We start from the raw sequence: 24,632 nt of genomic DNA, 5'->3' as shown, positions 1-24,632 counted from the left end.
CCAGCCTAATCCCCAGAGGAAGTGTTTGCTCTAAGAGCTCTGTCTAGATTTCTTCTAGAGCCAAAGGAGAGAAATACTCATTCTGATTCATCCCATCCCTAAGCATCTAAGAGAGGCAGTGTGACTTCTTTCCAGCAGCATTCACAGCTCGTCTTAAGTTATCACAGGAGTCAATTAAATTAGTCAGCTAGAAGAACGGGCCCCACTAGTTTGACTGCACTCGTAGCTCTTGTACCTAAAAATCAGAGCAGGTTGCTTGCAGGTGAGGGGCTGAACTCTGTCTTTGGCTGTGTTTGCTCCCCTTTCCCCTCCATTTCTCAGCCTCACACTTCCACCACCGTTATTCCCTCCCCACTCCTAGGAAAACCCAGAGATCCCACCTTGCACTGATGACAGCAGCTGCCGTGGGCACACTCGGCACCCAGCTTCAGGGAGCAGGTGCTGGCGTCGCAGCAGGGGTTGTTGCATTCCTGGAAGACAGCAAGATGTAGCAGAGTTTACCAGGCAGATGTTCAAGACAAGAATGTGCCAGAGCATCGAAGTGTGAGGCTGGCGTACACCGTACACGATGAATTACATGCAAACAGAGTAAGAGCCTTTCTTCCACAATAAGTTGATGATACCCAGCACGTGCTGAGTTACAGCACTGCGTAACTGGATGCTCTGCTGGACTGACTGGAGACCACAGGTGGTGCTCGTCACATCTGGTGAGTCTGGGCTGCTGGTCCCAGCTCCTTTCTGTCTTATCAGTCAAAGCATGGATTTGGAGAAGTGAGATGCAGTGCTAAGAGAAGCCGCATCCTTACGAAGAATGGAGCCGTAGGTGAAGTGAACTTAAATATGAAACTGCAATGTCTAAAATCATTTTCTCTTTTCTTTTCTAAATGAAGTTTTCACCACTTCTGTTCAACTATGGATTACACCACCCCTGAGTTCCAGGATGTGCTGTACTGTTAGACGTGATACTTCACAACCTTGATTTACATTGTGTATATGTTTACATACAGGGAAGGTATGCATATCTCCTGCACGAACAAAAGCTGTTTATATATCACATAACCATATTTGTGACATACATAATAAAATCATTGTGTCCCACTAAAGCCCAAATGGTTGGATCTGAACAATTGTTACCTCCACCTCTCCACAGTCGCACTCCTCCCCCTCTTCCAAGTAGCCATTTCCACATTTCTTCCCGCCATACATTTCTTTGGTATCCGGCATATTGGAGAGACACATCCCTCCACCAGACTGCAGGTACTTCTCCAGCTCTTTTCTGTTGCAGTGGTTGAACACCTTGGGGAATGGGTGCCTAAATATGGACAGTGTAGAGAAACATCACGACAGATCAGATCTGGGCAATGGTTTAGAGAACCAAAAATGAGCACGTGTAAATCCTGACAAGTGCCAAGAGGCACGGGTCCTTCTCTGAAGTCTATGACATTGTGCAAAAGCGGACCATGATTTTTGTGTGCCTGTTCAAAATCAGATCCATCTGGGTTACATCTGAAGAAAAGGTGAGATTGCACTGCAAAACTGTCTAGTAACATAATGGCCTTAAAAAGTAAATGTTATTGAAACAAAATACGTTGAGTTAGATTCGCCTTTGCCAGCTGACAAGTACAGCAGTCCTCACCTGCTCAGTACTGAAGCTGCGGCTTATTCCTAACTCTGCTTGAACACACCTGCGAATCCGGCACTCAGACTGTGAATAACTGCTTGTGAATTTCGCTGATTAAAATAATATTTTCTTTTTCCTATTTACTGCCTCGTTGCAAAGGATGTGAATATTTTGTTACATGAATTACTAATTTCTGTTGCTACAACACCAGAAGCTATGCACACTGTGTATGACTGTACATGTGTGCGTTCATGTTGCATGTTCTACTTATATACCACTATGTTTTCACTCCTCACCTAAATGTTTTTCCTTATTTGGAGGAAATCATGCATGTTAAAGAAGATATCTATGGAGACAATTTTGTTAAAACCTGCTAAACCCCAAGGAGGAAGGCTTGAGGAAACAGGGAATGTGGCTTTAAGTGAATGGGTTTCGCTGATGTTTTTACGTGACTGAAATATGGAAGCTGCTGCGGTTCCTCATCCAAAATGAGTTCTGGAATCCCTGTGGGTTTCCAGAGTCACTCTCGCTTCCCTTTCCGCTCAAAGCCAGCATTTCTTCCATTTTAAACACAGGCTTTCTGTGGCTCGCTGAAAGGAAGCAGTATTCTTAAAACAACATGCAGTCGATCTGTTTTCACATCTTCTGATTTAGAAATACAGCCCTACCACCGTGCCTTTTAATAAAAATCAGTTATTTCCTGAAGCAATCCTTTTTCCTCTCATTACCACATTATAATGCACATTATCTTTTGCACAAGATGCTTTAGAAACCCCACCAACTATCTACCTCCACGTCTTGTGTGCAACACAGAAAGGAAACCCAGGTAAACCTTTACATGCCAAGGTCAGACACGTTCTGGTCACCCCTTGCTCCTCGGTGCTTGCTGGCAGCAGGCAGTCCAGGTTTTGCAGAAGGATGCGTCGAACTCGCTTTGGGGTCACTGCACCTTTGCTAGGACCAACTCAGGGACGAGGGGTTAGAGGGGTCCTTAGACAGTCCCTCAGGACAGAAGACAGGAAAATTTTCCTCTTTACCAGACAGTTTCGAGCTCCACTTCTCAATGCTGCCAGGTCCCTACATTACCTAAGGCCATCCTCAGGCAGAAGTAAGCTCACTGGGAATTTAGCAAACTGCTTCTGATATACGAGCCAAGGCTTGCCCCACAGTATTTCCTCAACAAACACACTGGCTCCAACAGGCAGCAGAAGACCCACCATCAGTCTGCATTTCTAGCTCTTACTCCTCCCCCAAGGCTCTTGTAACGAAGCCCTTTGCATTTCCCCTTGAGACCCTGTCAGATGAACTCACCCAGTTGCAGAAGCCATGATGCAGCCTCCATCTTCTGCGGGGGTAGCGCAGCAGCCAGGTGAATCATGATTCATACCAAAATTGTGTCCCATCTCATGGGCAATGGTAGCAGCAACACCAATGGCATTATCAGAGTGGTCCTGAGCAAGGTCAAAGAAGCACATCAGCATTTTACCTGTGCCTGTCCTGTGCACCTCTGAGCCAGTCGGGTAAGTGGCACTGCTCATTGCTACATGGAGAAAACATCTACTGAAGGTATTCCTGCCTATGAGCCGGTGAGCTAGAGGCTTTCACTTGAAAGGGTGGGTGTCAGGAGGATGGGGCCAGGCTCCTTTCAGTGGTGCCCAGTGACAGGACAAGGGGTAACGGGCACAAACTTGAGCATAGGAAGTTCCACCTAAACATGAGGAGGAACTTCTTTCCTTTGAGGGTGGCAGAGCCCTGGCACAGGCTGCCCAGAGAGGTGGGGGAGTCTCCGTCTCTGGAGACATTCCAAACCTGCCTCGACGAGTTCCTGTGTAACCTGTTCTAGGTGACCCTGCTCTGGCAGGGGGGTTGGACTAGATGATCTCCAGAGGTCCCTTCCAACCCTACGATTCTATGATTCTATGAAATATTTCCTTTGTAGGCTTTAGGAGGCATCTATCCAATGCATTCACTGCTGGCAAGAAACACTGTATTAGGTGTTAGCAATTACTTACCATGTTTACTCCTCCTGACTGGAAATCAGAGCACATGGCCATCACGGGAGCCAAGCCGACTGTGGTACCTTGGAAGGGCACACCCCTAAAATCAACCCAGAAAGACCATGAAATGGCACTGAAGCACTTGAGAAGGCAAGGCAGAGAAATGCATCCTGCAGTCCACAGTTTTATACAGGTGAATACATTTTCTTTAGTGGTATCTTCAAGTACAGGACATTATAGCAGAGCTACAAAGACTTAAGACCTATTTTTCTTGGACTAGGAATTTGTTTTATGGGCCAACCAGGCAATCTTATTTTTTATAATGGTCTGGTGCCAAAATGTGCTTCCCCTGAGCTTTGCATCTAGACAGAAAAGACTATTTCTGGATCCTTAGTTTGGTACCGTTTGTGAATGCTTTATTTACCTCAAGCCTGCTATTTGCCAGCTTGGGATTCAGGGACTTGACAGAGTACGAGGTAACACCTTTGTGGTGCGGCCACGCTCAGCTCCTGCCTGGCGAGCTGGAATTCTGCACCATCCCTGCGGCACATTGGGAACGGGAGCACTGAAAATTGTGTTCAGGACATGGTGAAGATGGAATATAGTACTATTAAAGGGGAGGAAAAAACCCAACAAAACAAAACAAGGGAAAAGGCATTGCATCTCTGAATTTCAGTCCTCCAGGTTTCTCCTCTGACTCACCACTATTTACTGGTGGATGAATTACCATGGGAGAGGGAAGGAGGTCTAAGAGCTGCTGCAAATTTTTCTTCCAACGACATCTGCATTGCTGGCCATAACTACTGACCCTGACGAGATCAGTAGGATGAGTCACAGACCATCAGCCAGCTCCCAGCACCGTGTCCCCCTTGTCTCAGCGGGCTGAGTTAGGGATGAATGCCTTCTGCAAAGGGCTCAGCTCCCCTTTACAGGTCTTGCTCACGGTTCAGATTTTCTTGAAATCGTACACGTAGCCATGACCAGTCCTGTGCAGCTGCCTGTGATACGCACACACAATAAAGCTGATGCACTTTGATGCTTGTGTGTTGAGACTGCTCCGTAGCCTGGGAACTCCACTTTTCCCAATGTGACTGTGCTCTGGGTGCCAGAGCTTAATGCCAGCTGAGCAGCCCCTACATCAATCTGTCACTCGGAATCTCAGGGCCACATACGCTACATAGCTATTTCCCACCCACCCAACCCACTTGTCAGGAAAAGGTTATTTCAGGAGAAATAAACTTACGTGATTAGTTGGGCATTATCGTGTTTTCGGTGCACCCGCTCCTTGCTACTCCAAGCCAGAAAGGACTTGAGGGTGGAGTAGGGATTCTCAGATACATCGCATTTATTCCAATTACTCCAGATCTCCAGCCCCACCAAGGCAATCCGGATATTCAGGGATCTGTAAAACTAAAGCACAGGAAGGAAACGGGATGACAAAATGAGCACCACTGATTTATTTTACTGTGTTTTAAGTCTTGAATATAAACCTCGCTAAATGTGCACCACCCACAAACCTAAACTCGATTCAACTAGGGACTTTTCTTTTTAAATGAATGAAAAAGAGATAATCTAGAGAAACAAAAACTGGGGACTGACATCATGTTTATCTTTAAAATGTCAAAATTCCTGAAAAGAGGAAGGAAATAATCTGCTGCCCACGTCAAGTACAAACAGGACAAGTCTTCGTGGACGGGGAGGTGAAGGGAGCGGTAGAAGGAGTTTAAGGGGAGAAGGGGAGTATGAAGGGAGTAGATCAGAATAGCTGTGACATTTACTTCAGCAGCAGTGGGTGCCACTGCAAGAATGACCTCTAAAGGCTTCTTCCACCTTTACGTGCCAAGATTTCTACAATTTCAAGCAAATACCTTAGTCCCTTGTCAAAAAGCAGTACTTAGGTAACACAGTTAATACAGAGATGTAGCAAAACACAGAGATGCTCACGCTGGCTCCAAAGTAAGGAATGGAGATTCCGCCACCCTGCCCCTGGCATCCAACAACAGAATTGTTCGTCAGACGCTCTCCACTCCCCAAGTCACTGGGGAGCACTGCTGAAATATTTTTCTCTCTCCCAAGAAGGCAGTCTTCCTCTCTCACAATTAAGTCTCACAATTCATGATTTGGACTTTGCTTTCCTCAGTTCACGCGCACCTGATCTCACCTTATCTACGTAATTAGCAGCCTCCACTAATTTAAGCCTTGTTGCTTCGATGTTGAAGTGATGCTTCTGAAACTGAACAGAATGAACACGTCAGACAGCATAAAGGCAACTAGGAAGAGCTGAAATGCGTTAAAACAAGTCACATTACTCCGGGAAAAAGAAGATCACTACCAGGTGAAGCCCCAAAGCCCTCTTTCACTGTACATCTGGCTATAAGCCCACCCATACATGTACATTCAGAACTCATTCCTGGCATCCCACTGCAGCGATGTTACTCAAGAGGTGGTAGTAACTCAGTGGAGCAACCCAAACTTCTCGGAGCCCCCAGAGCCAGGGGCTGACAAAGAACTGACAAATTTGCCAGGTAAAATCTACGGTAACACGACTTCACGTCTGAGTCAAGGCTGCCACAGTGCTCATCCATCTCACTCATCCAACGAATTTGCCTATTTAAACCACCTGGCAATTAATGAATTAATTTTAGCAAATGGTTTGATCCCAGGAATTAAAGTTGCAAAATGTTTAGATTTTTGTGTAACAGATGACAAAACCTGGAACTTTTCTTCTAGCGAGGGAGACAGTAAACGCAGTAAGGGCAGTTAAGGACGACACTGCAAGGGTGTCTACCCCAGCTTGTCTAACGAAATGGTGAAAAACATCTGGCAGTTCCTGGTTATAATATGTTTTCTCATAGCTTCCCTGGTATCCTGCTGCCTAACAGAGAAGGGTGAAATAGGTTTTGCCTCTTTAGTTTTGTTCAGAGTAAATTATAGCCCAGAGCACTACGTGGCTTTCACTATTGGAGTTTCAAGTTGTAAATAATGAATAGGACCAGCCTGACTCCTGTCTGTGCTGGAGATTAGATGATTACCAAAACACTGCGTGTTTTGCACTGTCAGTAAGTACATCTGGCGTGCTGTCCAGGCTGGGGATGGGGGAGGGATTGCGGGCTTCACTGGGTCTCTTCCAGTCCTATTCTATGATCTAGGGCCTTGAAAATGTCTATTTATACATCTGCTACCAGCTCAGAGCAGAGGATAATCACGGTTATCTTCTCTGGAGATTAAGTGTACTGCAGTTACATGCACGTTGTTCCTGGAAACCCCCAAGTCACCCTAGGCTGAAGGCAGTCTCTCCCACCGACAACCAGGGCTGACCACTGGTACCCTGAGAGGCAAGAACTGGCCCCAAACCCTAGGCCTGCAACGTAATCGCAGCCTGCATCTCCGCCCTGGCCAACAGTGACTGATGGTGGCAGCAGAGGAGTCATGGCTGCTAGGACAAAAGTGACCAAGACACAGCTCTCCCTGATGGGGGTAGGAACGTCAGGATGACAGGAGGAAAAGTGTTGAGCTCCAGCTGCCCTCCTCGCCCCAGGGATGCCGCAGGTGGGATGCTCGCTCTGGGCCCAGTGCTCAGCTGGTATAAACACAATCACTTCTCTTACCTCTGCATAATCAGCCACGAGCAGAAGCTCCACGTACTTCGTAGCCTGCAGAGTCTCACGTTTCACCTGCGGCAGCAGCACAGGTTATTTGCCCAGTATCCCCCAAGACTCTTCATGCAGGCCATTCTTCCCAGTTTATTTTTCACTGGCCACTCACGCCACCCCATCACACAGAGGGACCTCCAGATGTGATTGACTTAGAGCAACCAAGTATCACGGGTCCATTTAGCTACAGCAAGTGCCCATGTATTTGTCCTCAGCCCACCCATCTGTTCATGCACCTGATGCACGAATCCATGCAGGAACAGCTGCAGCCCAGATTCCTCACACTACACAACGGTCCCCAACACTCAGTTATTTCCCTGCTGGAGACACTATTCGGCAACCAGCTTGCTACAAACCCTCTTAAATATTCCCCTTCATTTCACTTTCAGAGCTATGCTCCCAGAGAACAGCAGGCCGGGCTTCGAATAGGTGGGAAATTCAGAACATCATGCATGGACCCAGTTTGAGCCCTGCTCACCCTCTGGCGAGGTGGCTTCATCCCAGTTGTGAAGTCCCTGAGCCAGTCTTTGGCTGTGTTCCCCGTGCCCTGGTAGCCACAGGCTCCTCTCTGCAACCTCAGGTCATCCAACCTGTAGATCAAGTGCTGGTCTGGGCTGTCGGGAACCGGCTCCAAGATATAGCTGGAATTGCTGCTCAATACGATAAGTCCTCTGTTGAAACGGGAAGCATTAAGAGGGAAAGTTAATTACTATCACAGCCAACAGCAGATAAATCCTTCTTCTGCTGCTGAGTTCCCATCTGACCCTGGCAAGACACTTATCCTTACCAGGCTGTTTAGTTCATTAATAAAAAGGATGGGGAATATTTTGAGTTCAGAGCGGGGAATCCCTGAGCTTGCATACATTAAAATCTATTCAATGGGGCTCAGGCATTCAACTAAGGGGCTACTGGAGCATGTGCTGCAACCTGAAAAGTACTGAATTTTTAACATCCAGCTTTTCCTTTAGGGACAGTGGAAGCTCTTCAACAGATTGAAGAAATTTGTCTTTAATAGAACTGGCCTTAAAAATGTGAAGACTTTGTTTGTCAACAGAAAAAAACCACAGTTCTCTCTGCGACTTGCACGTGGCCATACCGTTGTGGTTTTCTCAGTGAGCATGTTATAGTCAGGAGAGCTGGAAATCTCCTGTGTTTGATGCCCACGGGAAGACGTGTGGCTCGATGGGCAGCAGGCTGCCCTGCGGAAGTTCAGAGTGAAAACGGCCGTGTGTGCTCAGCCCCTGTGCCGTCCTGGCAATCAGAAAACGATGTCCAGGAGTTGCCAGCACACGGCTGGCCGCTCAGGCGTGCAGGGATGCTACTGCCTCTGGACACCGAGACACCTCTATCTCCTCTGCAGCTCGGAAGGCAGAGCCTAGGAAAACATGGGCTGACAGAAGCTGGGCACACCTGTGACTGCTTTTGCTTTTGGATTATTTATTGCAAACCACAGGTGGCTGCACTGTCCTGTTTATCTCACTGGGCTCTTTGGCCTGTGCTACATTCACTGAAGATCTCTCAGGTTTGCTTTGGCACGGGCTGTTTCCTGGCTTGAGCCGGTCCCATCAGCACAGCTTCCCGCCACCGCTCGAGAGCAGATGACCACTAATATCAATAAAGCCCATGTGGTGTTTTAGAAACAAACTCTGAGCTGGTGTAAATGAATGCAGCTCCTTGGTCGCAATGAGCCGTTTCATTTACTCCTGCTGAGGATACAGACCGTCTTTTCCTGCCAAAGACTCCATTACTAACAAAGCAAAGGTTTTAAATGCATAACACACACAACTCTGGCACCACCCAGGGAGAAAGCAGGGCTGAAAACTCAGGAGGAAGTTCGAACTTGAAGACTTTGCTGCAAATTACACTCAAAAGCTGCCAGCTGTGAGAGGCTGGGAGAAGGAGCTGGTTTCTGCGTTAGTGTCGAGTATTGGGCTGGGACGTGGCGAGTCCTGCCCCTGTCTCTGTAAAGGACGCAGCACCGAGTCACCAACAAGAGAGTGGACTCTTGAGTTAAACTCACTTATTGCACAGGTCCACGTTGCCAGCAGAAAGTGGGAAGGAGTCTAGGAACTGGCTAGGAGCCCATGGTTACTAATGATACCTAAGTTTCTGCATTTTCCCTGACATGCTCTCTTTTACGCCCAGAACTCTTGGCTAGGAGGCATTTGAGAACAGGTCTATCTGCCCAGAAAGAAATACGGCGGCCAGGCTGCAGGGGAGCAGCGCTCGCGTGGCAGCACGCTGAGGAGCAGAGGCATTCCCGCAGCTCCGGCATCACCAGGCACTTACCGCAGCCCTCGGCACGTGCTGAGCACGACGCTGGAGCGCTCCCAGCCCCGCACCACCCCGTGGTAAAAGCAGTGGTCCTGCAAGGCAGAGGGGAGCAGGGTTGGCAATGCAGTTTCAGGACGGATGCCTGCTGTACCCAGGCATCACTGAGTCCCAAGCAAGCCCCGCAGATACTCCAGTAATCGTTCTCTTTCCACTGCGTTTGGCAGTTGGCTATCGTAACTAAATCTCTGTCAGTGCATCGAAATTTGGCCTTTCAGCCGCCATGCGTGGCCCGTGCGAGTGCATCAAACAGCTCCTTGTTGCCAGTAAAAATTAAGAGCTTTGAATCCCCAAGGAAGCAACTCGGATGGCTGCAGCATTAAGGTCGATCCAAAGCTTTTTTGCCTGTAACGGGAGCTGCCTATCGATGGCAGCTGGCCCTGGGTCAGGCCCCAAAGGATGTGCCTTCAGCCCCAGAGAGGGTGACGCCATGGGCAGCGGGGAAGTCCCCGGCTGAGGGCTCCTGGCAAGACAAAGGCAGCCTCTGGCAGGGACAAGGAGGCTTTGGGGCTGAAACGCCAACATATTCATCACATCCCTTCCCCTCGCCCCGGGGCAGTATCAGTAAAGATGATCTCATGGGGTTTTTATCTCTTATTTTTGCATCACAACCAATGCACATCTTTGTGCCACTGCAGCAGGAGTCAGCCAAGGCCCGCGTGAGATCAGTAATTCATGGGATTTTTACTGAACAGGAGCCAGCTTACATGGGCTGGTTTTCCCAAAGGCTGGGAATGTCCCCGGCACGGAATACTTGGTGGCAAAACTAAAAGCAAGAGGATGAGCAGCAGAAGGAACAATAGATTTCCCCAGCACTCGGAGAGAGGGGAGTGATGCTGGCGGCTGACCTGGGCTGTCATATCAGAGCTCGGGTAACACAGTAAGATGTTTTCACCATTGCTGAGGGATGGAGATGCTTTCTTGCTGCAACCCCCCAGGGCAGAAAGGTGGACTGCCCTCCCCCTTCACCTTAAGGCAGACCCATGGCCTTGAAGAAAGGCTCTGGATAAAGAAGGTCACCCGCTTTTCTGGTCTCCCCTGCAAGCCACAGTGGGGAAAACACTCTCTGCACTCACCGTGTGGGTCAGCGAGGTGGTCTGGGGTTTTCCAGTCTGGCTGTAATGAGTCTCAGTGTAGCCTGGTGCAAAGAGGTTTCTGCAGATGGGATGGGGGTGAAAAGAAAGGGGGGGGAGACAATAAGATCTTTCTTCCTTTAGACCTGGTTTTCTGCTTCCTAGGTGTGCTAGAAAATGGGCTAGATCCAGCTCTTTCGGGGTAGTCAGGGTAAATATTCCTGTTACTGTGAACCACTGTTGTGGACTTGTGCGGTCGCTGTTTGCTACCTGCAGCGCAAAACCAACCGTAACGCACAGAGAGGGCAGGCAGGAGACGGGCATCTGGGGGACACCAGCCGAGAGCCGCGCTGTGTCCCTGCACTCTGCTCCGGATCAGCACTTTCCGTCTGCGAGACACTTATTAACACGCTGTCCCTGGCGGGGGCAGCGGCTAACGGCTTCCTGGTGGCACAGGAGCCATCGGAGCCGCTGCCGGACGGGCGCCGCAGGCTGTGCATCCCTGTGATGGCAGAGGGGCAGAAGGTGGAAGCAGAGCTGACCTTGCTACACCCATCCACCTGCTGCCCTGGCAGGAGCTGAGCACTTCTCATGGAGCACATCCATTTCTGAAAGGGTGCGGCAAGCCATCTTCCTGAGTGCACTTTTAAGCCATTTATTAAATTAAAACAATAAAGGAGAGCCTGTCACTGAGATTGATTAGGCACTGAGATGCAGTTCCAACAGCTACAAGCGAACAATTCAATTTTTATGTGAGGATCATAAAAAAACCCAGAAACTCGACATAATCACCATCCCTTAACGGGCACAAGTCTCTGCAGAATTTCCTTTACTACTGCAGAGTTATGCCCCAGATACAGCGAGATCACGCTCAGCGCGCCAGTCCAGCGTACCACGCGCACCACAGGCCACTTCAGCGCCGGCTCAGGCACATCTGGGCACTGGTGTGAGTTCTCAGCTCAAACCCAGACTCTCCCCAGTGCCCAAATCTGAGTACAATTATAAACCGATCTGCATCTGCATTTCAACTTCTGCACAGAAGCCAATTCACATCTTTGTCCTAGGAAAATGCTGATTCCCCAATCTGAAGTTGTTCGTGTCGTCCTCATATAGACAACATTCTCCCTGTCTTCGGCCCAGAATCAGACCAAAAGTCTATAAAAGGCGCTCCTGTGCACTGCATAGTAAGCGTTTTGATTTGGTTCCAGAGGAAACTGCCTTCCCCTTCTTTTTAAACATCTGCATTTGCTAAACAGCGATACAAAAAAGTACAGCAAGTCAAAATCTGGGCCAAACCAAGAAGGTCATATCCTGCGTCCATCTCAGCAGCAGTAAAATGTAGGTTTAAAACAGTTTTTTAAAAACAATGGCCTCACTGCCGAAAATTTGGAGAAGGATCACAGAACATGCCCCATGTATGAAACACGCTTCTGCAGCAACCCCGCGGTGCTGTCAGGCCACCAAAGTGCCACGTTTGCCACGCCAGCCACGAGGATGCCACCTGCATCCTGGGCAGCGCAGTTCAGTCCTTCTGCATCCCTGTTCAACGCATTTCATGCACCAGGTGTTCGAACTGTGACCCGCGAGACCTTTGCTTTGCTCGATTTCTTTAGGCTGGATGAAGAAAGCTGTATCAGAGACAAAACCAGAGACTTCTCCATCTGTCTTGGGTTTTGGTGTGTGGCAGTCAGGCCTAATCTACCTCAAAAGCCCCTGTTTGAATAAGGGATTGGGCGCTCGTGGTATCTGATTACATTAGGCCAGAACAACAGGAAACACAACCTTTTTTCAGAGTGTTTGAAAGTGCTTCCCCCACCCGGCACCTGAAGGCTCAGACACCTGAACAAGGACCGATGGCTGAGTGTCAGACAAAACTGTGTGCCGCCGCCGCCGCATTTGACAGCATTTGATGTCGGGATTGCGACAGCTCTTATCTCCCCTCTCAAAGTTCACTGGAGCCCAGGAAAACTCATTTTGTTTCTTTCTGATGTGTTAATTCTCATCACTAGATCCCGTCAGCGATCAGAAGGCGAGATTGCTGCCCTCAGCGCTCTCGGGTCTGTAAACCGAAGATAAGCACCGAAGCACCATCCCACAGAAAATAACTCCCTTCGTCTCCCTGACTGCAGTGGCTTGCTCAGCATGAGGCTGCAAGAAACAAATGTTTAATCAACAGATTGCATTAACTCGCAGGAAATTGCCTTGAGCAACGTCCTCTGGCAGGTATCTGGTCTGTGTTAGACTGTCATCTCGAGAGCAGACACTAAACCAGTGTGCGTCTGCCCAGCGCTGCTAAAGCCAGAATTAGACACCAGCCCGTGGATTTCCAGTAGCTGAGGCTTGCACAGTCTACTTGTTTCATTCCCAAACAAGCACGCTTATGTTTTCTTCCTCCTCCTTTATTCTTGGAAAGCGTTCGCTATGAATAGCTATTTTATCTCTCCGCCGGCATCTCCCATAAATCCCCTCCGTGCTTTGACTCCTGCCCAGCCCCACGGCGCTGCCGCCAGCCCCGCCGCCGAGCCCGGCACACCAGGTTTCAGGGCACAGGATGATGCCACACCACGCACGGCCTGCGCACGTCTCTTCCTACCTCCCGACTCAGGCTCTATCCCTTTCTAGGGCGGGTGAAGGAGCTGAGCGGTCTGCCTGAATTTTTAGGGGTACCGAGCTCAAAGCGTGCATCACCTGGCCGAGCAGTGCCACGGTACGACCTCCCAGCCTCTCCCCGCCAGTTGACTCGTATCCTACATTGCAGACTCCCTAGGAAAAGTCCAGCTTCTCACTCTGAGCTGAAACAGCCCTGTTTTGAAGGCCCCTCCCTGCCTTAACGCAGGGGAGCCCTTGGGGCTCTTGCGGCACGGCTGCGAAGGGCTGTCGCGGTGTGCGGTGGGGAGGGCAGTGCGGAAAGAGGAAAAGCAACATCTTGCAACACCCTGGGGTGCTGTCTCACTTGAGCCTGTGAAAGTTCATTCCCAGCTCACTTCCTCAGCTAGCATCAAGCTTTCCACCGAACTGTAAACACATAGAAAAGAAGCCTTCTTTCCACCTCAGCGTGCACCAGAGTTATCAGCCAGTCCCGTCCCTCTCCTCCGCGTGTACCAGTTGTTGCATAAACAGGAGAGATTAGTGAGACACAAGTACCCCAAAACCTTAGCAGTGGCCTTTATCTGCCACCATTTCAGGACAGCATCACCGCCAGGCTGATTCCAGGGGAGCTCAGCCTGCAAAGCGCTGATGGAGCGGATTCACTGTTTCCAGAGGAGCACAGAGCTCACCACCTTGTGGAAGAAGGAAAAACCTGGAAAAAAACCAGCATGATTTGATCCTTTCTTCTCTGTTACATGATACGTCTTAGCGATTACCTCTCCAGCAGCTCGAGATGAAGCTGCAAAAGTTTGGATGCAAAATAACATCATTTAAAGCCTTCTGAGATTCAGTCAGGCAGCTGGCAGATTGCTAGCACACATCATTTTCCTAAAAGGCAGCATGGAGTCCATCATTAGAGGAGTTATCAGCATAAAGAATTGATGAAGTCAGAGGAAAAGCTGGTTTTGGATGTGAGCACTCTCCTCTGCTAAACCTTCATCACAGCTGCAGCCGCGTGGGGCTGTTTGAGGGCAGGGTAAGCTACACACGAGCGCTGAAGATGTTCCCGAGAAGCCCTTGCACCCTTCTAACAGTGACCAGCTTTCGGCAAGATCATTCATTCCCCAAGATCTGGCTCAGCATCCAGCTCAGGGTGGAATAGCCTGCTCTTGGCAGGATTGGTTCCCCAGAAAGCCTTGGGAGCCGGGTTAAATACAAGCGAGGAAGCCAAACAAAGGAAGAGTGGCTCGGTGCCATAATGTACAGATGGCTTGAGACTGTTTCTGCTGGTGACCGACACGGAGTGATCTTGGTCCCGCTCCAGCCTGTCAATGATATCATTGTTTGAAACAAAGCCCCCCTCCCCGCGCTGTTGTGCTGCTCCCTGGAAGGGCCCTGCCGTGCACAGCTGACACCGCGGGGCAGCGTGGCTCGCTCTGCCGCGTCCAGACGCGTCCCAGGGAGGTCACGTACTTTGCACGTGAGCCGATGGTACTCGACGGGAGAGGCAGGCTGAGGGCATGGGGCAAAACCCAGCTTTCTCGGCAGGGAGCTGCCCCTGTGGCACTTGGGGACAGTGCAAGAGCGTGGCCTCCAGCTCACTCGCCCGCCGCAGAGGAGCGGCTGGGGGGAGAAGGGCTGCGCGGCACACCCAAACCCTCCCAAAAACAGCAGAAGGAAAGCTGGGGCCTTTCTCGCCTGACCACGCTCCTTTGGGGGAGCGCACACTCCCCAGCTGCTCTGGAGAGCCTCACCCCCATTTTCCTGATAAATGGGAGCAGTTTTCTCTCGGCTGTGAAACATCCCTTGTTAGCACAAGTCTCAGAGGGGCTCAGAGCCATCCATCCCAGGGGACCCACTATGAACACGCTCAGCTCCACCAGCCAGAGATCACCCATGGGCACTGGGAGGGCCCCGGTGGCACCCTGGTGCTCTTGCTAACTGGAGAAAGAAGGACTTTTTTATAATTTGATCCCATGAGCAACTTCATTTAGGTTCATTTTACAGAAGAGCTAGTCTGCATGAACAGCTGCCAATTTAAAAACACCCGTGAGTACCTAAGAGACAGACATTTTTTATTTCCTCCCAAAAACCAAAAGCTAAGTGGTGCATGAAGCTCATGAGAAACATTGATTTTTTATTTTTCACTCATGGGACCAAGAAAAGTGAAGCCTGCAATCTCACATCTCTTTCCCTGTCCCTTTCCTCAAATCACAATAAATCTGTCCAGCCAGGCTGCCAGCGTCTGGGGGTGGAGGGAATTGATTCTCCCAAGAAAGTTTAGACATCAGATTTCTATCTACAATTTGTGGTCCCACTACATTGCCTTTCAACAGGATCCAAGTAGGGTAAGAAGGGGAATTTGACCCCTTACCTCCCAGGCACTTAACTGTTCCCTAAAGTCAGGATTTATTATCAAAACCTGAGGTGACCCCATTTTGGACACCGCCCACACGTGACTTCTGACAACACAAAGGGGCAGGCCTGCTGTCTGTATCCACAACTCGTGGGAAATTGGACATTTCACCTCTCTGTAATCCTCAAACCAAAATCTGATGCTTCATTAAATCCCTGAAATCCAAAATGTTTTTCTTGGTGTTAGTGAGTCTCGTCCAGACAAAGCCCAGAGCTCTTAAACTCGCTTCCTCAAGAGCCTTTGCTGATATATCTGAGAACATGTTTATTGTGTGAACAGCAGCAGTTTGGACGGAAAAAGTCGTTTCTCAGCTATTGAGGTGGAACTAAACTAGCCATTTGTAAGGCCTAGGAAAATATCATAAGCTAAAGACTCTCCATCCCCTTTTTGCCATCCCCAGCATCTGTGACATTCACTGCCTAAATCGTGTTACAGGACCCAAGCAAAATTTGTCACATAGCCCCCTGGCTTACCAATGGGAACCATAAAAGTTGCCTGGAGAGGAAAAAGGAAACCATATAAATGGCACACTGGCTGATAATGAGTCAGGGAGCAAAGGATTTAAAGGGCTCCATTTCCTCACCTCTCCTCCCTGCCCCACACAGAGAAATCACTGTATATCCCAAGGGAATCAGGAGGCTGAAAAGCAGCTAGGGCTTTCCAGGTCCCAACCCTGTTTTTCTGATGACTCCAAGAGGCAGTAGAGCAGGACAAACTCAATTTCCCTCCTTTTTGTAACCTTTACCCCCTGTGCAGGAAGCCCATTAGACACTGATGATGTGTGGCCCATCGGTGGAATAATCTCATATATCCTTCCTGCTCAGAAGTGGGCAGGAACCTCCCCTCAGTTGGTAGAAGAGGCCCTGGAAATGAGGAAAAGCAGGAAATGGTGACATACGAGTGACATACAGATCTCTTATCAGACTGCTGAGAGCATCAAACAGAGCTGGAGCGCTCGTCGCCTACGCAGGTGGGGCCAGAAGAGATTGGAAATGATACTGCTCCTTATCAGATCCAGTTGCCTAAAAATACTTATTTGGGTTGCTCCCCAGGTCGGACCAGATGAGCTCTGGGCTTTCTCTGCAGTGCCAAAAGCAGTGTCGGCCAGTTGCTGCACATCTCCACGGGGGCTCTGCCACCGAGTGCCCCACACCATCACGGCCACTGTGGGCAGGTGGCAGCCAAAATACGCAGCTGAAACACACAGCAATGCCCCAGGCTGCCCACGGGATTCACCCGCAGGCAGGGATGTCCCCCGGAAAAGGCGATTTCTCCTGGAGAAGCCTCCACTGCCCCTTGCAGCCAAGAGGGTCTTTCCCAAGTGTGCTCTCCCCATGAGAGACAGAAAGAGGAAGAGAAAAGAGAGGAAAACATTGTTGATACTTTTCCCCGCATCCAGGTGAGAAAACAACTTCCATGCAGGTTTCTTCTGCACAAGTACGAGCTCTCCCCTTTGCTAGAAAGAAAAGGCTCGCACCAGGTAGCGCTGCCACACACATTCAGAGCCTCTCAGCATCCCCTCCCTGCTCGGCCAAAGCTGCTTTTTATTAACAAATGCAAACGGCTTTTAAAAAAGTCACTTTTCATCCAAGGTTTGCAACTCAGATTCTTCCGTTCCTAAGCCCCAGCCAAATTTAAAGCTGCTTTATAGGCATCTCTCCATATATTTGTTGTTTGTGCAGCTTTGAGGTTTCCAATCCTGCAGCTGCAGGACATGGGTTTGAGTCATTTAAAACAAGCCTGAGTCGTTTGGGGGATATACTTTTGTCGTTATTCAGAAATGTTAACTAGTGTTGTGAACTCCGCTTGGAACTACAGCGTGGTTCCGCCTTCTCATCAAATGCCCGAACAGGAAATAATGCAACATTACGCTAACTGCTAATGCAATAACTGTATTTGTAGATATATGAAGCCCAAACTCAGATGTGTGCTGAGCTTGTTACAAAATACACAGTTGTGCACAGTTCTGAAGAAGGATATGCAATAATTTGTGTTTCACCTCTGTGGATGAACACAATGTCCTCTTCATATGGAATATGAAATCACAGGCTGGGTGCGAACATTTCTTCCACGTTTCTTTCAAAGCTAGCACATCCTTACCAAAAGCGTACAGATTATGACACACACACACACACACACCCTCCCCAAAGGAAGTTCATACTCTCATCAGCTTTGTCTCTGCATAAGGAGAGTGGTGAACGTCTAACGGGGCTGCCTAATCTACCAAGAGCACCACCTGGAACAGTTTCACTAGCGTGGCACGCCTCCTTTCTAGCTTCGGGAACCACTGGGTAAATCCTATCCCAACCAGACCCTGGTGATGCCAATCATGTCACGCTTTCTTAGAGCGAGAGGAGGCTGGGCCGTGGCCACGAGAGCAGAACAGGAGCCAGGCGGGTGCGTTCTCCCCTCTGTGCTGTGCCCGGGGACGAGGGGGAGCCGAGCACCAACCTCAGCACCAAAGCTGGTTTCCAAAGGTTCCTCTGAACTGGACCAACTGAATGACCCAGAACTCTGGGGCTCATTTTGAATTAAAAAGTACCTTCCTCAAAGTTGTGCAGTTCTCTTATACCCACTTTCACATGAACTCAAAACCGGGAGCAGCCAGGTTTCAGACAGCTTTGAAGGGACACTTCCCACTTGGGGGATTTCACCTTCTCTCCCACTGTCTGGGCCTCCGACAAACCCTTCCGAAAAGCAGTCCGTGATGCTGCAACTACTCAGTACCCCAAACCTCAGCTAGGACCTCAGGCTCCCCTGTAAGATAAGCAATACCAGTGCTGAGCTCCTGGGAGCTGGGGAGCAGGAGCCCCAGGAGCCAGGCTGGACTCCACCTCACCACACGCTTCGACAAGAAGAGGTTTTCATTGACTTAGAAGTGCTCTACGGCTGCTGATGATTACAGCACCCACAGGGCTCCCAGGGACTTTGTGGTTTTGTTTGCTTCATCATTTCTCTTTTAATTTGAGTGTCTCCAAACTACTTCTGCACCTTCACAAGTCTCTGAAAAGTGGTGGCTCTCCACAACCTCCCATCTAATCGAGCTCAGGCTTGCATTTTGGGATTATGCCACCACCTTTCTTGAACAAGGACTTGAGGCCTGGCGAGACTCCCACGTGAAGCACTGCTATCTCTGAATCACTTGCATTTTCCACAGAAAATAAAAATAAAAGACTCCAAACCACTTGCTGTATTTCACCAGTCCCGGTAAGGCGATTCATCCCGCAGTGGAAGCCTGTGCGCACACTTCAGCCCGTGCGTATATACCCCAATGGGCGAAAATGCATTTCAGGAAACAAACACAATAGAAACCCTCTATTATTGTAATTGTGTTTACTAACACCAGCAGTGAGTTCGTCTGCACTGGAAATAGCACGGCACCGCTCCCGCAAGGCACCTGGAGGTTACGTCACCGTGCTGGGAGCACAAATGGATTAATTCGGCAAGGATCCTTGCCAGCTCTTGCCAGCTTCTGCTGTGCCAGAAATAAATTCACCTTTGCAGAGCGACTGCAGAATATGCAAGACCTGACGGTCCTTCCACCAGGAAGGAGACCCCCGGCAGCTCCAGCAGTTACGTTGCTTCCAGGTTCAGCTCGGAGACGGGCATCGCCGACCACTCTCCTCAGCAACAGCTATTTTCCCTGCATCGGACAGGGCCGTGCTTCCGTTGCCTGGTCTCTTCTACCTCTACTCTATTTTCCCAGCCGAGAGATGCCAGAACACATAGAATTTATAGCTATTTCTGTTTAACTCTAGACAGGTGCACGACTGCCAGGGAAAACGTGTCCAGCTTTTGCAGCTCTGAAACTCCCAGTAGCTTATGTGGCCTGTCACAGAACGCACCTCGCAGGACGTGCTCGCCTTTCATCAGCCATACAATTTCCGTCCTTACTGCAGACGGTGCCAAGAAAAAAATCTGATTTTCCTCTAACACGCTCCGAATATCATTTAGGTTTCTGCGCTGCCATCAGAACTAATAAGATCTTCTGACGCTTCCCTCCTTCAGGAGGAAAGCTGAGCCCCCAAGCTCTGTGGTTGGGATGTCCATACAATACATTTAAATTATTACCAGGGTCATTATTCCAAGGTTATTATTCCTACTGGTTCGCTTAGGTAAACATTTGGTTGTGTTTCTGTTTCCATAGATAAATCTTCATACCCATTTGAAAATAAATGAAACGCCAACGGTACAAGTGGACTGCTCAGCAAAGACAAGCTTCTCCCAGCTACATTTCCAGTTGCTGTTCCACCACTGGAAACTAACGCACTCACTGGGCAGAGAGCCTCTGGAACGAGCCTCCGGACCAGAACCCTTCTACCTACCTCCATCTCCTGCAGCTTCAGCTGAATTCAATCCACATCACGCCCTTTGGTATCACACAGCATTGCTCTATCACGCCTGAGAGGAGGTCGCGTTTCAGTTAATGCAAAAGCATTTTTTCAGTCTACTTTAGCATGAAGGGCACTAATGGAATTGAAACTGTCAGATCGTTTCTCCTAGGAAACGGAGCAGGGCCTCTTCGGATCACAGCAAATGAAATCCTCATCAGAGTCACACTGACTCTAAAGCACCGAGCCACTTGGTAAATAGCGCACTTCATATCAGCAACACTTTCTAGTTAATGTAGTAAGAATTATGATGCAAAAATAAGTTCACACACTGAGGGCCAGGTCACCCTCTGTCTTTTGCTGACAAAGCTCTGTTACAGTCAGCACTGCTTGGCCGATTGACATCTGTGGGACTCGGACCTGGAATAACCTTGAAATCCAGAAAAGGACTTCCTCATCCTGGCTTTATCAAAACCGTGCTGAAGTCAGTGGAGGTTTTCCTGTTGACTTCACCGTAATCCTTATTCATTATTTTAGCGAGACCACAACGCAAGGCACAGGCACACTTACCCATTTTTCTCCAGTTCCAAGATGAGCTCCTGGCCTTCCGCCTTCACCTTAACTTCAGCTCTGAATGGATGCTGCGTGCAAAAGAGATGGTGCCTGTTACTCATCCATCATCCTAATTACGAGCAGATCCAGACGCACAAATTGTTCCCCTGGAAATTGCAGCTGACCTTAAACCACTCCTGGCCTTCCTCCTACCTCCAGACCTGGAGTGCCGGGGAAGGGAAGGGACGGGCCACGGTGGCTCCCAGCTCTGGGCACGCTGCTGCAGCCCCGTGGCACCACCAGGCAGAGCCGGGAAGCAGTACAGGCACGCTGGTGGGATGCCATATCTGAGCTAGTGACCCTGGTGTCTCAGCAGCAATAACCAGCGCAGAGGAGGCAACAAGTCCTGGTGCTGGAGCGCTTGGAGGTGCAGCTGGGTGGGAGGGGTGCGCTGTACCCCCTTCTCCTGTCGCTCAGGACCACATCACCCGACATCCTGACTTGCCTCAGAGGTTTACAAGTCAAATATACGAGCTAGTTAACCAAAGCCTCCTTTGTTGTCACAGCAGCAAAAGTCATTTTTAGCAGCCTATTTCAGGACAGGAGGAGTCACGCCTCTTCCAGAGATTTTCACATAGTTCCTTTACTCACAGAAAAGGCCAATAAAAGCCATGCAACAGGGTCCCTCAGACATCTTTAGGTTTTAGCCGTTGTTCAGACAGTATCTCACAGCTGCTCTCGTATTAGTCCCAGGCTGCCAAGGGACTGGAAACCCGTGATGGCAACTTTCTAGTGTGTTCAAGCACCCGGGCACAGCCCTGGGTGCCATCAGCCTACAGCTCCGAATGAGGACACAGGACAGCTGGCTCCCCGAGGCCGACTGGTGTTAACAGAAAGGACCCTAATTTCCTAGTGCAATGGCAAATGCACACACTAAACCCAACATTTAAAAATAATAATTCAAGAGACTGAAAGTATAAAATACACTTTCTAGAGGACCAACTAGAAGGGCCTCTGGAGGTCCCCAGTTTTACCTCCCTCAAAGCAGGACCACTAGCTAAGGTCAGCTGGGGATTTCTAAGCTTGAGTGCCTTCGCATAAAGGAAACAGACTAATAAACTCCCCAGAAGAGAAATAACCCATTTAATAAGAACAGACTTCTCTATTCAGCTGGAAGAAAAAAAAAAATAATCAAAAACTGGTGAGATGATTAACCTCATAGTATTTCCTAATTCAGTGTTGGAGGGTGTTCTGCAGAACAGATCAACTGAAAGCAAAATAAAGTAAGGCTAACTGAATAGGATGTTCTGATGAAAGATCTGTCAGCCCAGAGACACGCTCGCTTGCCACTTTATCAATTCCAAGCTCAGTTACGAACTTCTCCTTTCATCAGCTCCCTGCTGGTATTCTGGGTTTTGTTCATCTCTCCTTCAGTTCCCAGGACATTGCACCAGGCCCACGCAGATGATGCAAAACAAGTTAATACATTTAGTGTATACAACAAGAGTTAATTCCAAGGGCCTGAGTTTAGTTTACTGAATCACAGGTGCTCAGTACGTCTCAGGGTAGGTCTGTTGCTTTGCTAAGTGTAAGCAACAGAGGTTGCCTTGCCCATAACTGGGGGGGTCTGAGGGTCTCTTCACAACGGTTGTGCAAACACCATTGTTACTAATAACACTTTCCCTTCTCCTTCAATAATCCCACTACTTCAGAGTCCATCAATTGCTGTGTAACTGAAATACCCCAGCTGTACGTAAGCTTTGCTAACCCTGGTTTTAGAGCCAACAGGAACTTGCCTGAAACAAACCAAGTACGACCCCGGAGACCCAGCAAATTTGTTTAAGGGGAAATACTGTCCAGATGTATTTGTATCACTATGAATACCAGAGAGAATCAAAACTTCCAGGCAGCACTGCAATGACATTTTAAAGAGATTTAAGATCATGAAAGAGTCATTGTAGCTTCAATATGACCAATAAAATGTTTTATAAAGTCTTGTCATACGGAGAGGACATAAACCCCAAAATAACCCCAGTTATGGGGAGATGCCATGATTTTTCTTTAGTATAATGCTGTGGCTTCCCTTTTTTTGGTTCACAACATCTGGATTTTCCTCTTTCACTTGATTATGCAACTGATAACTTCTTGATTGTGGCAATGCAAACGCTGGGAATTTGAACTGTGGTTTGTGGTCGATGTTTAAGTCTGGCACCCCAGGGGTTCTCAGAATGGCTGCAGATTACCGACACATCACTCCATCCTCCACCTACGAGAAGTGGGGTGGGATCGGGATCAATACATTTGGTGTCAAAGACATAGTGAGACACACCTGAAGGTGCTGGCTGGCTTTTCTTAGTGCAGTACCCTCACAGCTGGGACTCATCTCCTCCTAAACCACATGCCTCTATTCGGCTGTTCCCTAAATGCCACTGATTGCATTGCCTTCCCCCCTTTCGCAGGCACAGAGATCGGGTAGACCTGATCTAGGTTTTAAAGCATGGCACAGGGAAAAACCATTACAAGCCCTTGCAGAGGGTGAATGCAAGTCGCCAGGAGCGGTCTTAGGCTCAGTGCCTGAGATGTGCCAGCCAGCTCGCCCAGCTTTTCCCGGGATTCGGAGAAGCTGCAGCAGCTCCCCGTGCTGCAGACCGGCTTCCTGGCTCACCCCTGCGGCTTGTCCCAGGGCTCAGCTTAAAAAAATAAAAAAAAATTAAAAAAAAAAAAAAAAAAAAACAAAACACGAAACGCGCCTCGCAAGGTCCCGTGCTAACCGTGACGTCGTTCCTCCCCGTGGACACGATGAGGAGGTTTGAAAAGAAAATAGAAATAAAGCGCTGGGCGCGACTTACCTCCTCGCCGCCGGGGCTGCGCGGGGCTGCCCAGCGCGGCACCACCGCCTCGGGCTGCGGCTCCGCCGCCACCGCTCCGCCTGCGGAGACACAAGAGCAGCCGCTCACCGCCCCGGCCCCCCGCACCCCCGGGAGGGGAGGAACGCGAAGCCCGGGCGGGAGAGGAGAGAGCTGTGCGCTGGCTGTAAGGGAAGCGGGAGGATCCCCCCCACCAAACCATCCATCCATCCATCCCTCCGTCCTCCCTCCCCGGGGGGCTCATGCAGGCAGAGGTGGGTGCAGGGTGGGGGGTGGTCGTTGCAGCCCCCCCCTCCCCGGGCCGGGCACTCACGGGGCAGCGGTGGCAGCAGCAGCGAGAGGGCGATGCCGCAGAGCAGCCCCCGGCCCCGCATGGCTCCGGGCAGGAGACGGCGCTCCGCCGCCGCCCCGCCGTATAAAACCGCCCGGCGCCGCTTTCTCCTCCCACCACCAGCCCCATCCGCCGCTGCACCCCCCTGCCTGGGGGGTGGGGGGTGTCGCCTTCTTTTCTTCCTCCACGCCACCCCGGGCAGCACCTCACGGTCCACCCCGGCTGCCATAGCGGCTCTGCCCGGGCGTGCGGGGCTGGGCTGTCCCCCCGGCACCCGGGGGCGGGGGAAGCCTCAACGCTTTTCTGGGGCTCCCCCTGCAAACCTCACACCCCCTCCAGCTCTTTTGCCAGCACGGAAATCCATTGTGCCTCAAAAGCTAGCAAAAAGGGGAGACCTGCTGGAGGGAAGCAGCCAAATCATTGTCAGGAGGCTCCTGGAGGAGCTGTGCTATGGCTTTAGTTGTTTATTTATTTGTTTGTTATATTTATGTGTAATTCTATCAAACCCTTCATGGCTGAATCCATGTTTCCAGAGGCATCCTAAATCCCTCTGCTCCTGGGAAACGTGTGGCCCCATGACAGCTGAGGGGATATAGAGTGAAATTTATTGTGCCCATATAAACAGGTAAAAGCGAAAAAATGTTCACTGCCTCTCTCCCCTTAGGGCAGATGGAGGGGCTGGGGCTGAGGGAGGGCTTGGAAGCATCCACAGCTCATATTCCCTGTGCTGCCCTTCAGGGATACCCACTCACTCCCATGAGGCTCCCAAAGGAGCATCCTTGTCTTCTCCTGCATCCTTCAGGGCTAACTCATGGGTCTATTTGCTAGTCCTCTGCCCTTCAGGGGGATGAGGACCCAGAGGGCCACCAGA

General features: G+C 49.8%; 1 protein-coding gene across 2 annotated transcripts in view; it reads right to left on the bottom strand.

Annotated features, from left to right (window-relative positions):
- ADAM19 (ADAM metallopeptidase domain 19) overlaps positions 1 to 23,850 on the bottom strand; it is a 36,013-nt gene extending 12,163 nt beyond the window's left edge. Inside the window, exons 1-13 of one of the 2 annotated variants that reach the window (XM_054217086.1) lie at positions 23,744 to 23,850; positions 23,413 to 23,492; positions 20,582 to 20,652; positions 10,679 to 10,805; positions 9,561 to 9,637; positions 7,750 to 7,942; positions 7,227 to 7,292; positions 5,780 to 5,851; positions 4,862 to 5,028; positions 3,634 to 3,718; positions 2,933 to 3,072; positions 1,135 to 1,312; positions 381 to 470 (exon numbers count right to left, since the gene is read on the bottom strand). In XM_054217086.1, coding sequence (XP_054073061.1) covers positions 381 to 470; positions 1,135 to 1,312; positions 2,933 to 3,072; positions 3,634 to 3,718; positions 4,862 to 5,028; positions 5,780 to 5,851; positions 7,227 to 7,292; positions 7,750 to 7,942; positions 9,561 to 9,637; positions 10,679 to 10,805; positions 20,582 to 20,652; positions 23,413 to 23,492; positions 23,744 to 23,804 — 1,407 coding nt within the window. In that variant the 5' untranslated portion in view covers positions 23,805 to 23,850. The remainder of the gene's footprint in view (positions 1 to 380; positions 471 to 1,134; positions 1,313 to 2,932; positions 3,073 to 3,633; positions 3,719 to 4,861; positions 5,029 to 5,779; positions 5,852 to 7,226; positions 7,293 to 7,749; positions 7,943 to 9,560; positions 9,638 to 10,678; positions 10,806 to 20,581; positions 20,653 to 23,412; positions 23,493 to 23,743) is intronic. The other variant, XM_054217088.1, reaches the window with a different exon arrangement.
- Positions 23,851 to 24,632: the final 782 nt, after the last annotated feature.

This window comes from Rissa tridactyla, chromosome 11 (assembly GCF_028500815.1).
Source record: "Rissa tridactyla isolate bRisTri1 chromosome 11, bRisTri1.patW.cur.20221130, whole genome shotgun sequence".
Classification (NCBI taxonomy): Eukaryota; Metazoa; Chordata; class Aves; order Charadriiformes; family Laridae; genus Rissa; species Rissa tridactyla.
The sequence above is the reverse complement of the archived record's forward strand: the minus strand, read 5'-3'. Positions and strand labels throughout refer to the sequence as shown.